This window comes from Mus caroli, unplaced genomic scaffold, assembly GCF_978045245.1.
Source record: "Mus caroli unplaced genomic scaffold, Mus_caroli_1 scaffold_11, whole genome shotgun sequence".
Lineage (NCBI taxonomy): Eukaryota > Metazoa > Chordata > Mammalia > Rodentia > Muridae > Mus > Mus caroli.
The window spans coordinates 45,708,157-45,722,918 of NW_028227266.1; the positions used below are offsets into that span (position 1 = coordinate 45,708,157).

Here is a 14,762-nt window from a genome sequence, read left to right on the forward strand (position 1 = left end):
AAATGTACAAATGCAATAGAAAAATATTTTTTAAGCTCAAAAGGCCCTAGTTGATTTCTGATTTCTCCTAAAGAAGCATTGCAGAGCTACCTTTATCTTCCCTACCCAGGGTAATGGAATTGTTCCCTTTGTTAGGAAGGCATCCTGTCCCCAGTCATCTGGCTCTCAAAGCATACTGCAGCTCCATCGTGGAGATACCTGAAGGAATCCCATACCCCTCCAACTCTTCTTTGTGCTCCCCCCCCCCCAAATCTTAGATTTCCTGTTCTCCTAGGAGAGCAGTGGCCTCTGCCTGCTGTCCTCTCCACTTGAAGCAGAGCTAGTGACATGTCAGACTCACTGGAAGGTAGCCCTATCTAGGGAAATTTTTCTGCAGTGTGAAGAGTATTCAGGCTGAGCATGGTGTTCATACCTTTAACCCCAGTGCTTGGGAGGCAGAGGCAGGTAGATCTCTGTGAGTTGGAGGCCATTCAGGTCTACATAAAGAGGCCTTGTCTCAAAGACGAGAGGGAGGGAGGGAGGGAGGGACGGAGGGAGAGAGAGAGAGAGAGAGAGAGAGAGAGAGAGAGAGAGAGAGAGAGAATTCAGCATCTGTCAGCTATATCAGCAGGGATGTAACTTTACAGCTGATAAGTCATTGACATTATTCTAAGGCCTCTCCACATTAAAAAAAAAAAAAAAACAATTTGAGGATGGAATTGGGTGAGAAGCCATTTAGAGCCTCATTAGCATTTGCCCTAAGATCCAAAGGTATCTCTCTCGTCTTGCCTGCTACTTGTTGTTATGTTCTGCTCAGCTCTTGGCTTTGGGAGGTCCCCCACTCCCACCCCTTAGTGTTTTATTTATTTATTTTTGTCATGTCAGGTTTTCCATGGGGTTTCTTTATTTGTAAGAGTATATGCCACGGTATAGGAGAGCAACCAGATGAAATCATTTGAACTTTCTTCCTAATCAACCTCATGTTTCAGGGATGGTAGCAGCTCCTGTCTCTGTGCCTCAGTGCTTAGAGATAGCGTTAGCCTCTTCCTCTTAATTGGGTCATGCATCCTTCCTGAAATTTTCTTGGAAAAGCGTTCTATGTTTCTCCCTTTAATTAACCTGGGTATTGCATTGTTCCTACCTGGTGGAATCCTGACCTGTGTGCTTGGTGGAGAGAGCCATGAAAAGTACTCAGCATTCAGCTTCCATCATACACACCTCTAACAGTTTAGATACAAAACACAGGCCAGGAGATGCTCAACCTGTAAGTCACACTATACATACAGCTGCCATAAATTTTAAAAATAAAAAATAAAATAAAAACAGCCTTAGAGTAAGAATGAATAGCTATAGGGCTAGGTTGTAAAACACATTTAAAAGTCCTCTCCTCAGAACGAAGTAGGTCATTTCTAAATGAGTTTTTCCTCTTTTTTTTAAAAAAAAGCATGTATTCAATTAAGTATTTTGAATTTCTTAGAAAAGAAAATAGCAAGGTTTCTCTTATTGGTGTCAAAGCACTCAAAAGCCAATACACTTGGGAGGAAGTGACTCCTAGCCTCAGGGCCTTGTATTATTGGGGCTTTCACAGCTTGATGTCATAGACTTTCTTCCATGTTAATGTGAATTAGATCGAGTACAGAAGGCCTATACAGCCTTTTCCTTCAGTGGTATTTGGAGAGCATGCCAGTAGGGGAGCTGGCACCAAGCATGCATGTGTCTTCACTATAAAGGAGGGACACATGTGACACCAAGTCGCTGGTGTGGCTGTCTAGTAACAGCTTTCTCCACACAGAGCTCTCAGTTCCCCAGTGATTCCAGCCCTGAGCTGCTGCTGTCGGCAGGGTGCAAAGGCTATAAAGCTGATCGACGTCTAGGTGTGCATTTAGCAAAGGTTGGCCACCCTTAGTATGCATAGAAAAGGACTTTTTAAACCCCATCCTGTGTGGTTGAGAGATGCCACGCCACTGGAGTGTTTGTGCCAAAGGCAACAGGTGCGACAGGGCAGCATCACAGAAGTGGTCTTTGCTCAATGCCGTCAAAGAATGGATAGAATGTAGATACAAAAGTAGTCATGAAGAACCAATAGTGCTTCCAGCATCTATCTTCAAGGCATGTGTATTTATGTTGCCTAGAGTGAGCCCCCTCTTTTCCCTAGGAAACACGCATCCTTCATCCTAGAGTGTTTCTGAGTTGCCTTTTTCCTGGGATTGCCATCCACACTCCATTTAGACTGTCTCCCCTCAGACACTGAACACTTATAGAGCATCCTGAGATCCCAGTAAGCCCGAGGACAGGAATGTTATTAGGGCACTAGTTAATATCAATGAGCCTCTTTTTAACTAGTCTACCACCTTTGCATGTCCATCTCTTTTCATACTGTCCTGTCTACATTTTCATTTTGCCAGTAATTGTCAACCCACTACCTGTTGCCTCATAGCCAACCATTTTTGACCCATGCTGGTTTAGCAAGGAACAGAAGAAAGTAAGAATACCACAAATATTAAAAGTCATCAGACTCCACCTTTTTTTTTAATGGTGAGGGGTGAAAAGTGAGGTGAGCTATATTTATTCTACTACTTCTATCATAATTTTCCTAAATGTACATTCTTTATTTAAAACTTAATCCTGGAGATAGAGTTCCAACCAGTGTCTGTACTCAGCATCTGTCAGCAAAGCACATAAATGAGAGTAGCAGGAATTCGGATTTCTTGGGATTTCAGAAGTGAAACCTGGAGTTCTCCCAATGGTAGGAACATGGGAATGAAGAGCTCAGTCGTCCAGGATCTCAAGAAATGAGTCTTAGCATTGCAGAGCCCCCCTCCCTCTTCTGCCCTGGCTACCACCCACCCTATGTCACCCCTACTTCAGTCCCCAGTCTGCTCTTCCTCCCCTGGCTTGTGTCCCGACCCCTCGGTCCCATTCCCAACAGCATTCAGAGACAATGCCATAGGGATTGTTTTCCTTGTTAAAGGAAACCACTCTATAGATTGTGATTATTGTACAGAACATCTGGTTTGCAAACGAGAGGATCTCTGGGGCTTGGGCTGCCCGGAGTGAACAATTTTGAAGAAGCTTTTAACAAAACTTGAAATTGCTTAACCAGGAAGCCGGCTCCTCTTCCCCGCTGTTCTGGGGCTCACAATCTCGTCACTGCACGGAAAAGGTGACATTTAAAAGATAATCTAGGGCTGGTGAGGTGACTCCATGGCTAAAGAGCTTGTTCCTCAAGCGTGAAAGCCTGGGTTAGGATTTCCAGCACTCACAGAAGAGCCGGGCATGGTGGGTGCTCTGTGCTCATAGTCTCTGCACTTGGGAGCAGAGACCCAGGGTTCAGGAGCTCACAGCCTTCAGGTTCAGTGAGAGACTCTGTCTCAAAAAAATAAGGTGAAGAAGAAACAGTTGAAGGCCTCCTGATGTCAACTGCTTGTCTTCACGTGCACCCATGCAGGGAGTACACACACACACACACACACACACAATGGCTTTCTTAGGGCATCGAGTTAAGGCCTTTTTAGCTCAGCTCTGTTTTTGGCCACTTTCTCCATCATTAAGGAATGATAGGTTAATTAGGCAGAACATAGGTGGCAAGGAAATTAATTGGAAAACCAGTAGAAAATACAGTTCAAAACTTGAATTTTCCAGCACTTATTTTTCTCTTTCAACAGATTTCAAATAAATGGAGAGGGGGGAGGGGAGAGAAGAAAACACCCATATTTAATATATATTGGCAAGCACGGCACAGCTATGAAGTTAAATTGTCAGGGGAATTCTTTGCCTGCCCTGGTGCTGAGATTTAAAGCCTCTCCATTGCAGAGACTGAAGAGGAATTCAATTAAGAAAGCCCGTTGGTTCTGTATTGACTTTAGTTAAGAAAATAAAGTAGGGAAAGTGTATTAAAATGTGGCTAGGCTGCTCGCCTCACTTCCAGCTAAGCTTATGGCTGGCAAGACAGGGTTGTCTGAATTCCCCACAGCTCTAGGGCAGGCTGTTTTTTCCAGGTTGTACCCATAGCATTTTCTAGTGTCCACCCTGGTCTCACATAGCCATGTGCTGCCCTACAGTGACTCTGTATCATAACACAAGAACCGCACAGGTCAATTAAGAAAAGTATTTAAGGTTGGGAATTTAATTTTGTTCTTGGATTTCCGTTTATGGCCCCCGTTGTGTTTGAGACCACGGACTAATTTATGGATTAGTTTTAAGCCCCCAGTCTGTCACACTCAGTGAACAATTCTAAGTTGGAGAGAATCCATCTGAAAGGATTAGAATGAACCACTGTGGGGCTTACACATGACTGTTTCAACTAAATATTGCCCAGCTGCCATTCAGGCAGGCTGAGGGTTTCCCCCCCACCCCCTTTCTCTTGGCTACTTGGTTAAATGGCTACTGTCTCTAATCTCACACATTGTCAAAGCCTTCTCATTTCGTAAATATCTTATACCTCAGCATGAAAGATCTGCGGATCGTTTATTTGAGGCAGGGTCACATTAACTGCTTGCAGGCCTCTGAGCCTAAGAAGAGAAGTCAGCGTTGAGGGGAAGACTGGCAAGGGAAGTCAGTGCAAGGCCTGTCTCAGACACCTTTGGATTGTAAACTCATAAACAGCTAAGAAATGCCTAGGAAGATGAGGTACCCTCACAGCCTTCGTGAGAAGGGGATTGGCTCGGTTTCGTTTGTTTCATGTATCTTTTAAAATGGTATTGTATATTATTACAAAATAATATATAATACATTTGCCCTCATCATAATTAAAACTAGAGAGAACGGCATAACTTGGCCGTTTTGTATATTATCACCCAGTGCTTCCCAATCAACTTTTTGTGACCTATTTTTCTCATAGGCCTAGCGCAAAGATTTTTTTTTTAAAGACAACAAAATTAGCTTTTAAAAGCCTTTCTGAGGGCAACCAGACACTATTTTTCAAGCCAATTATTGCATTTATAACTTCGTTTGGAAATGTTTGCATTTGCCCACACAATTAAAATGTTATGAAATACTCCGCTGACCACCCCAGTGGCTGATTCTTGAGGGTGAGTTTGTGTTTTTCTCTACTTCCTGATGAAGACACCCTAATAAAATGTGCTTCACAGCCAAGTTGTCTGTGATGTCTGCATGGTGTCATAATGCAATTACAAAGGAGGATTAGATCCTGTCCTAGTGTCCCTGTGGGGAGCACACAGTCACTTGGAAAGTGTTTTCCCTTCTCTCTTCACTTGAAATCACCTCTGCTCAGGTCGCACACCAGACGCCCTCTGAGAAACAGACTCAATAGCTCCCCGACACACTCCTAATCCTGACTTCAGCCCCGTAGCCAACCTGAGTCCCTGCTGCAGCCCCCCTCCTGGTGCTGCTCATGGGTTGACCCTTCCCAGCTGCAATAACCGTGCTGTTTGACTTGAGTATGTGTTTGCTTAACTGTCTTAGAGTGTTTTCCTACAACGTCCCCTTTTCTCTTCTGTTGGGTGCAATTGATGGATTTCGCATCCCTGGAGTTGGGGCGCAAAATGCACTATGGCCGTGGCTGCATTTATTGTCTGGTGCCCATGTTAAGAGCTGACGCCTGGCTTCACCTGGTTTAATTTTGTCATGCAGCTGACGTAATGTCCGAATGCAGGAAGACAGTAAATTGGGATCATTGGTCAATGCTCAGATCTGACTTTGGAAACTTTTAACTCCTTGCTTTCGTTTTACACTAATGATTTACCTGGTTCAAAAGAAAACAATACAAAAAAACCAAAAAAACAAAACCCAAGTGCATTTTAGAAATGCTACCATGAAAATAATGAGCCAAAGCACTGATTGCTTTTTGTTTTCTGTTTGGAAAGGAGCCAGTGCCTACCCAGAAACTGTATTAATGTATTAATGCGTAGAAGTGTTTATACAAATGTGCCTTTGATCCTGCCCCTCAAATTTAAAGTTTCTCACACTAGTGTTGGACTCAGATGTCTCAACTATGGAGAGGTGTCTGTCCCTTTAAGGATCTAGTGTAGGGTTTGTTTCAGCTGCACAGTTTTCTGTGCCGTTCCCACTGCTATGGTAGGCACACAGACTTGACTTGTAAGTAAGTATCGTCCTCTTCTACTTTATGATTTTTCCCTCCTTCCTCCACTCTCAAGAAATTTAGTGCTTGGTTATACCAAGCTGCATTGGCCTCACAGACCTCTGGTTAATCTGGCTCCTTGGGAGGGCTCTGAGTTCTTTATGGTAACTGGGTCCCTCTTGACCCAGAAAGCATGCCAACTGAGGGGGAACACTGGTGTGAATTCATGTGTCATATTTATACATCAGAAGCTCCAGGCTCATTGGACCTCCCTTCCTAAAAAAAGTTCTGTTTGGTGTGCCAGTGCATTTAAACATTGCCTGTGTCAAGCTGCAGAGAGTCCATGGAAACAATTGCCAGCCAGAGAACTGCATCATAAAAAGGGCGGGGATTGCTTTTGACTTTTAACCTTCACTATTCCACTTCACCAGCAGCAGCTTCTGACTAGAGAGGGCCTGGTAGGAGAAACACCCTTGAAAACTGCAGAACTGAAGAAGAAAGTAGGTCCTGGTGCACGACATTAGGATGAAGTTTGTCAGAAGCACCAAGTCTGAAACAAACATCACCTCATATATTGTTACTTATGCACCCCACTTCTGTAGCTAAAAGTAAGGGGAAACCCATGCCTCGAGTGCCTGGGGGTGGGGGGTTGGGGGGGAATGTTCCTGTGAAGAAAAGCCACTGCCACAACCTGATAGGAACAAACTTAAACAACCTCAAAAAATGAAGACAGAGACAGGCCACAGCGGGAGAGAACAGCATTAAAGATGATGGTGGCTCTGTCTCCTGACCCAGCCATGACAGCAGAATCCTGACAACCAAACCTGGGTTGTGGTGCTGAACACAGGGATGATTTAGTACTTGAGACTTTGAAATTCACAAGTAGTGTTTGGCAGTTGTGTGAGCATGTGTGTTATTGTGACAGGCCTTGGAGATTATAACATCTGGTAAAATGGAAGGATCAGAGTGTGAGTGTGTGTGTGTGTGTGTGTGTGTGTGTGTGTGTGTGTGTGTCTTGAACACATTCACTCCCACGGCCTCTCCATGAACTGAACTTGCCAGCTATCTTCTGATGAAATAACACAGTGGACGGAGAACCTGAATCTGGGTATGGCACATTCACCTGCAAGCATCTGAGCTTCAGCTAGAAAAGTATCCTCCTAAGCGTGGGTCTGATTGCTGTGATGTTCACTTGCTGATGGAGAGGCAAGGTGCCCCCTCCCCGGGGGGGGGGGGGTGGCTAACACAAAGGCAATGTTTGAATGTCTGAATCCATTGTTTAACTAGCCTTCCGACTTTCTGTCGCAGTCCTGAGCTTTGATGCCTTGAGAACCATGTAGCAGTCGCTGAGTTTGCACTGGTGTTTCTCGTCACTTTGCATGTGCCCCTGACTATTGACTCGCAAACGCGTGTGTCCTGGCAAGACCCCCAGAACCAAAGAGTTTACTGTTTTCCTCCCCGGCTCGGCTCGCAGCTTTGGGCTCAAGGCATGTCTTAAAACAGTGCAACTCACTTCAAATGCTTTTGGCTTTTCATTTATTATTGCTTGTCACGCGGTGTTCTTTGAAAGCTTGCTCATATATTATCTGTTCCATTTTTTTTCCATTCTCCCTTTTTTTGCATGCCGTTCCTCCTGTTTCTTCCCTTCCTCCAATCCTCTGTTCCTGTCTGTAGACACCACGGCGACGACAGAACCAGCAGTTCACGGTTGGTACCACATTACTGTTTATCTACTTTCTCAGCGCTGCTGAGAGGCAAGGCAAGCCTGGGGAAAAGAAATGCAGTCTTCAAGGGAACTCATGCTCCAAATAGACTGATCTCATGAATGCACTGTAATTTTTTTAATGCTTGACATTACGCTGAGTCTTGTCATTTCTGTTGTGAGTTCAGTGGCCAGTGGTTGCAGTCTGAGATGAGGCCTCCCCTCTGGTGGCAAACGAGGCAAGATGTCCATCCCATGTTCCTCTGATATATAAAACTCTACTACACCTTGGAATAAAGGAGCCTTCAAAAATGTTTTAATTAAAAATGTAAAGTGTATTTGTCTACAGAGCTAGGGCCTGTATGCCAGAGTACTCCACTCACCAGCTTTTACCTCAGAGGATTTTAGAAGGGAGTTCTTCGTCCCTCAGTGCTTGAGACAGAGGATCCAGGAGGAAAATCTAGTTTGACCCCTGACATGGACAGAGAAAGCCTGCTAGTCTTCTCCATAGACGTCCTGACTTTTCTTACATCCCGCTGGGAACTTACCCACCCCACCTCCCCAGTCCCTCTGTTCACTGCCGCTCCCCAAGAATATTCCCCATGCCCATTTGAATAGCATCAAGTAAGGTTTTAAGGAAGTCTTGGATGTGTGCCACTTGGCAAGCCAAATAGTAAAAAGAGCATTAAGTTTCTTTTTAGCCAAAAGGTGATTAAAAAACAGTGCATACACTTCAGACAGGGACATAAGGACACTCTGCCTCCTTTGCCCTGTCACCAAAATGGGGACAAGTCTGTTAACTTTTGTTTTTGTGTTATACTCAGTCAGAAGATGAGAGTCCTTTTTCATCAGTGTATTATTTTACTCCTCAGCTCTAACCTTGGCAAGACAATACTTAGAGCAGATATTTTAGTTTAAAAGGGGAGCCATCACTGACTCCGAGGGAATCACTTGGTAAAGGGTCTGCTTCAATCGCTTTATATGCTGTGCAGGGTGAAAAGTCTGTTACTACACTGACAGGAGGTGATCACAGCCAGCCTTGTAGTCAACTCAGTTGCTAGAATAACATCTGTCCCACACTGACTACCGTAGACAACTATGTCTCAGAACTTATAAGTTAGGAATTTGAATAAAACCTGTTGGGCAGTGCTTGGTCAAGATCAGCAGGGAACCCCTTATCCCTTTCCTCTGCTCCCTTCCCATCCTCCCCTCATGCCTCTCTTGCAAAGTAACACAAGCTTAGTCTACCCCCACTTCACTATCCTTTCCTGCCATTGGGACAAAGGGAAATGTCCATGCAGTAAGTTAGAGGGGCCAGGTATACTGGGCGGCCATGAGAAATCAGGTAGGTATAGAATGTGCATCTCTAAAGTAGTGTCCATAGAGCTAACTACATCTCAGGCAGCAACTCCATTATACTTAGTTGTTGGTGTGGTGGCCAATACCTTTATCCTAGCACTGGGGAGGCAGAGTCAGATGGATCTCTGTGAGTTCAAGGCCAGTGTAGTCTACAGAGGAACCCTGTCTCAGGATTGGGGCGTGGGGGGGTGGGGGGCGTACTTTAGTTGTTTGTTTTACCTATAGTTGAGTGCCTCCTGACTGTTATCGATTATCCTCTGATCTTTGAGTTGGTTTCAGTGTAGCACAAGAGATTTTGTTTTATTCTTTCTAAAGTACTCTTAAGTTTGGGGCTTTCTATAATTAGCTCCAGGGTCAAGTGCAATCTAAGATTCCCAAATTCTCTGGGCTCTTTAAAGAAATAGTGACCATTTATTCCCTAAAGCCCCAAAGTTCTATGTTTCAGTTCCTTGAGAAAAATGAAGTACACGCCCTTGTGGGCTCATCCTTAAGCACCCGGACAGGGCGAGCAAACTAGAGACCTTGTCCTCTTGTCTAAAGTATTGAGGCGTCAACTAAGAGCCAATTCTGATTTGGGGCTACTCATGTTAATTACGTCTGTCTCTTTAGAAAGAGAACAAAGGAGAGAGGAGTCTCTGGACACATGGATTGGGATGATTCTATAGCACACTGACCGCAGGACATAGGGTTGGCTGGGCCATGAGAAGCAGCCGCTGTCTTTCTATCTGGAAACAGCATCGAGCTGGGTGTAAAGGGTGAGACCAACTGGTGTGAGATGTTTGTGGGAGAAAGTAGCAAGGCCATCCTCCCTGTGCCATGTATCCCTCGTGCCTTCAGTTGGCCTGCTTAGCAGCAGACAAGTGGGTAATCCCAGCTGGTCCCTGTATAATGTATTTATAAATGCATTCCTCAACTTGTCTCTGATCCTCATAGCTTCTCCTCAAAGGGTCTCCCACTGTTTTAACCAGCTGACTTTCAAGCCCACAGCCAAAAGCTCTAACCAAAACTAAAATAATGCCTGGAATTTAACTTGATGAAAAGGGAAGACATTTCTGAGTCAGTTGTAAAGGGTAACAATGTGGTGAGGGCTACAGACCAAGGCAACAGAGCAACAAGGCCATTATACGATAGCGTCGATTTTAGCCTAGTGCTAGAGGCTCAGCTCTTCAGTACAGCAACCACGTGACAGATTCACTTGATGACCTCAAGATGGTCCTAACAGTGACTTGTCCCAGGGGGGCAGGAGGGGGCACAAGTTAAGTGGCTTGGTAACTCAGCAACTTAAATGACAAGACATCCTAAGTCAGCCAGCTGTGACCATCTTAGTGGTCTCAAAGGTGTTATACTGGGTTTTCCAGATGGCTGTTTTCTTTGATTTAAAAAAAAAAAAAAAAAGACATTTTCAAGATTTCCCTTTGAAGACTCATTAAACTATTTTATTCAAGCTTGTGTTGCTAGAGTATGTATGAAGTTTCTTCTAGTTGTTTATGTATGTTGACTGTTTGTTCTTACCAATAACTGATTGCAATAAGCATGGACTGGAAGGTTGGAAGTGCATGGGCATGAACCGAAACCAAATGGATTTTCTCCAAAAGAAAACCAAGCAACAAGTCACCACCATATGTTTTTAAGGCTCTCACTGAGAATAAAGATAAATGTAAGAACAAGATGTTCACGCCAGGCTGACCCGGGGGTCTCTTTGAATAAGGGATCTTGAGCATTGTGGTTTTGTGGCTCATCCTTAAGGGCCTGCACAGGGGGAAGAAAACACCCCTGTGTTGTTGTGTGCATGTTGAACGATGCAAAAAGAAAAAAAAAAAAAACCACTGCCAAATCCTGATAGCTCATGGCCAGAAGCTGCAGGCAGACATGCATGGGTGGTTAACGCACGGGCGGGGTCGTCGTCATTCTGGTTATTCGGTGTATGGGTGTGTGTGATGGTTTCTGTCTTTCTGTTTCACTGTGGACGCTTCTCTGTAAATGTCTTGTGCCTTGTTCTTTTCTGTTCTGTGTGTCCCCTCTCCCTTTCCCTCCCCTCCCCCCTGCCCCCACAAGGGGTGGGGTAACAGCATGCCCACGGTCTGGAATAGCGCTTGTGCCTCTGTTACACTGCAGACAGCTGGCTTCTGGGTTATGGGTCTCTCCTCTCTCTGTCTGTCTATCTACCTACCTACCTATCCACCTACCTACCTATCTACCTCTTCCCATTCCCCTTCTCACTCTCTTAATTCTGCCTGCCTTTTCTACCTGTTGAGACAGTGGAGGCTGAAAATCCCATGGATTTCCTTATCTCAGATTATTTTTTAAATAGATTTTAACTCATTCCAAAATGAAGAACCCAATCTGAAGCATTTTTCATTTTCTATTTTGGTTTCAAAGTGTTTGGCCAGTGCTAGGTAACAAGCTCACCCACCCCCCCAGACCACTGCCCATCCTTAGGTAACTGCCCCATGTGTCTCCCTTTCCCTGATTTATGACTAGCACAGACCATGATAGAATGCTAGAAGCACTGTGTTCTGTCCTTACCTTACTTGATATTCAGTTGTGGGGAAGTTCTTAAGCCCATTTGAAAGAAGACTAGCCAGCAGTGCACATGGTTACAACCGCTATGTCCACCGTCTGTGTATGTGCCTCTGTGTACATCTCTCTGTATGAGTACGTAACAGTGGCATTCAAAGGCTGTCATTCAGTCAAGGGACTCTGCAGACCTTGTATGCTCTACCCAAGAACAAAGCTAAAGAGGTTTACGAATGGCTGCAGGACCTGAAGATTGCGTTGCAGCCTTGATATGCAGTTTGGAAACCGTTTAACGGCGTGAACCAAATTTCTGCTAATGGGAAGAAGGGAAAAACTCTCCACAAAAGCTGACAAAGCAGGAAGAACAGGATGACTGAGCTTTTAGATTAAAACTACCGGGGGCGTCTGAACTCTTATGGCTGGTGGTGGAAGTATCAGTTTCCACGACATGGCCAAGTGATCAGATGTGTGCTGCGTAGGTAAGAGAGAGACCGTCGCCTACTTTGTTTTTCTAATGGGAGTGGCACTAGGCCACTGGGCCAAGGTTTTGCTTGCTAGGGATTTTATTTCATTGTTATTTTTTTGTAATTTTCTGTGAAATATTTACATGATGACCTGATGAATCGAACCTAGGAACCTTTTTAGGTATACTTGATTTTTGCACTTATGGAAATGGCTAGGATTTCTGACTGATTCTGATTTGGGGTCTTTCTCTTCTGGTTTAAAATTGCCATGTCAAGAAGAAATCACAGCTTCAGAAGCACACAGTGCTGCACCACAGCACCTGTAACCCAGAAAAGACCAAACATGAGTCTCTGCAGAAGAGACCGCCACTGTGCATAAATTAAATTATCATATCTGCACCTTAGGACTTCCTTAATTGCTCAAAAAATATCCCATATGCAACAATAGTAAACTTTCATTTGTTTAACGGAGTTTAAAGAAATGCACTGCATGCATTTTAATTAGAAGTGACTAGAAAGAGCGTGAATAGATGATAGAAAATTTTGAATAGAAGAACCAAGAAGTAATTTCCCACTTACTATTCAGTCACAGTGTTTTCCTTTTGAGACATATTCTCTGCTTCATAAAATGCATCTTTGTCATTTTCTTTGAGAGAATGAGAGGAGTCTAATTTTTAATATGAAAGAAAAATACCTAAGCCAAAGCAATTCTAGGGTAAGTTTGGTTTTCCTCACTGTCCCTCGAGTGCTAGGGCAAACTCCCCTAATTACATTTATTCAAAAAGTATCCAGCTATGACAGTGTGCTGTAGATTTCATTTAAAACACACACGCACACGCACACACACACACAATCAAACTGCAAAAACAAATGTAATGCCACTGGCCTAAATGGCTTCTCAGTCTTGAACATAATCTAAGCAGGAGATTCCAGATGATTTGGTCTATTTTAAAGTTTATGCCATTAAAAATGACAGTTTTAGCTCTAATGAGGTGTACATCAACTGTCTGTCGCTTCTTAATGGAAAACTTTGCTTATCAATGATACTTCATAAACATATTTGTCTTTATTTTTTAAAATTAGCTTTCTAGTGCCCTCCCCAAGGAAACAAGTCTTCAGCAGTAAAGCTGCCTACTTGAAGCGTCCTTGTTTAATGTGGTTCAATGGGCACCAAGCACGTATGTAGAACACTTTGATATTCATCGGGCCACGTAGAAGTGAGGGATTAGCCTTCTGAGAACTGCAAATTTATAATTAACTACAGAGAACTACTTTATGTTGCCCATTTATAACAGTTATTCAAATAATTGTATTCATCAGTCTTTATTCAATGGATAAAGCCAATTAGAAATAGAAACACTTTCAGCCAATCAGATTTCAAGACAAAAAGGCTAGCATTTCTCCTCAGCTGCCTGTATAATTTATCACGTTGCCACGCACCCTTTAGTCACCTGGTTCCATAGCTTGGGAACACCTGTGAACTCTGGAGGCTTTACTTTTGGTTTGGCTTCTGCTCGGGAGCATTTGGCATCCAGGGTTCATGTGGGAAACTGTCCTCCCCTAGGAGTGGCGGTGGAGCCACCTCCTCACGAGCTCAGCCAGCTCTCCACGTTCATGTGTCAATGACCTCAGAATTCTCAAGTTTTAATGGCCACTCATATAAACTTGTTTAGCTCATTTGATATATGTATATATGCATGTATATATGGCAACCCGTCAGCCATAATGTATTTTCAGAGCATTGTTTTGGTTGCCTTAACGCTCTGGTAAGTAATTCACCAAGAATGACTCTCAAAACATTCTTTCAGCAAATACTTACTGAGAATATACTTTGGGCCAAGCTCCAGGGAGGGGGAGGATACAAAAATAAGCGAAATCCGTGTCTCTCCAAAGACCTTGCAGCTGAATTAGATCCACACCATCTTCAAAATGACAGCTAAAGACTATAGGACAGATAGTGTGGGAATTTGAGTTCCTGGGGCAGTAAGTCGGATTGAAGGAGAACAGCAACCCATAAGCAAAGGGCCCCGTGACCACCTTAACATTTCATGTGCTTTAATAAGCTTCCTTAAAAGATCAGCGCAGGAAGAAGGATGAGGACATGGAAGCCATCGCTAGCTGAACCTCCCTCCGCTTAGCTGGGCTCCTCTTCGCCTCTCTCAATTCAAATCAGAGCTGGTGGAGAACCATCCAAGCAGACCAGCACTGGGGTTGACTGGAGTACAGGCACCTCAAGCCCCACCTGATTATCTCCTGACCTAACTGCTTTTTCAGCTTTGAGGGTTTTATTTTTCCAGAATGCCATTGATCTATAAAATTCTTTTTCTTACAAAAAAAAAAAAAGGGTTGTAAATCACCTTTTTCTGATGAAGGCATAACCTGTGATCTGCATTTAGCAGGTGATGGACCATTTTGAAATCATGGGATCTAAGATTGTGCTAAATTGATAGTGTACTGTGTTTGTCGGTCTTGGCAAAGGATTTCAATTTTCAAGGGAATGCAAGATAAACCTTACATACATCAGTATGTAGCATCTAAATACATTCATATTCAAGAGAGCTGTATCAGAGCGCCCACAGCTAACACTCCGGCTTTGCTTTTTCCTTTCTGCATGCTGTTTTGAGTGAGTGATTTTTAAACATTCACCCCTCATGTTTCATGTGCTTTCAACAGTGGAGGCCGAGGATTCCTTCTGCCTCGA

At 43.8% G+C, this 14,762-nt stretch overlaps 1 protein-coding gene across 7 annotated transcripts in view; it reads left to right on the forward strand.

The window, feature by feature from the left end:
• Window positions 1-14,762, forward strand: part of Cadm1 (cell adhesion molecule 1) — a 322,090-nt gene that overhangs the window by 290,653 nt on the left and 16,675 nt on the right. For 5 of the 7 annotated variants that reach the window (XM_021171380.3, XM_021171381.3, XM_021171382.3 and 2 more), the window contains one exon: window positions 7,694-7,726. The exons of the other annotated variants lie outside the window; for them this stretch is intronic. In XM_021171380.3, coding sequence (XP_021027039.1) covers window positions 7,694-7,726 — 33 coding nt within the window. The remainder of the gene's footprint in view (window positions 1-7,693; window positions 7,727-14,762) is intronic. 7 annotated transcript variants of the gene reach the window in all.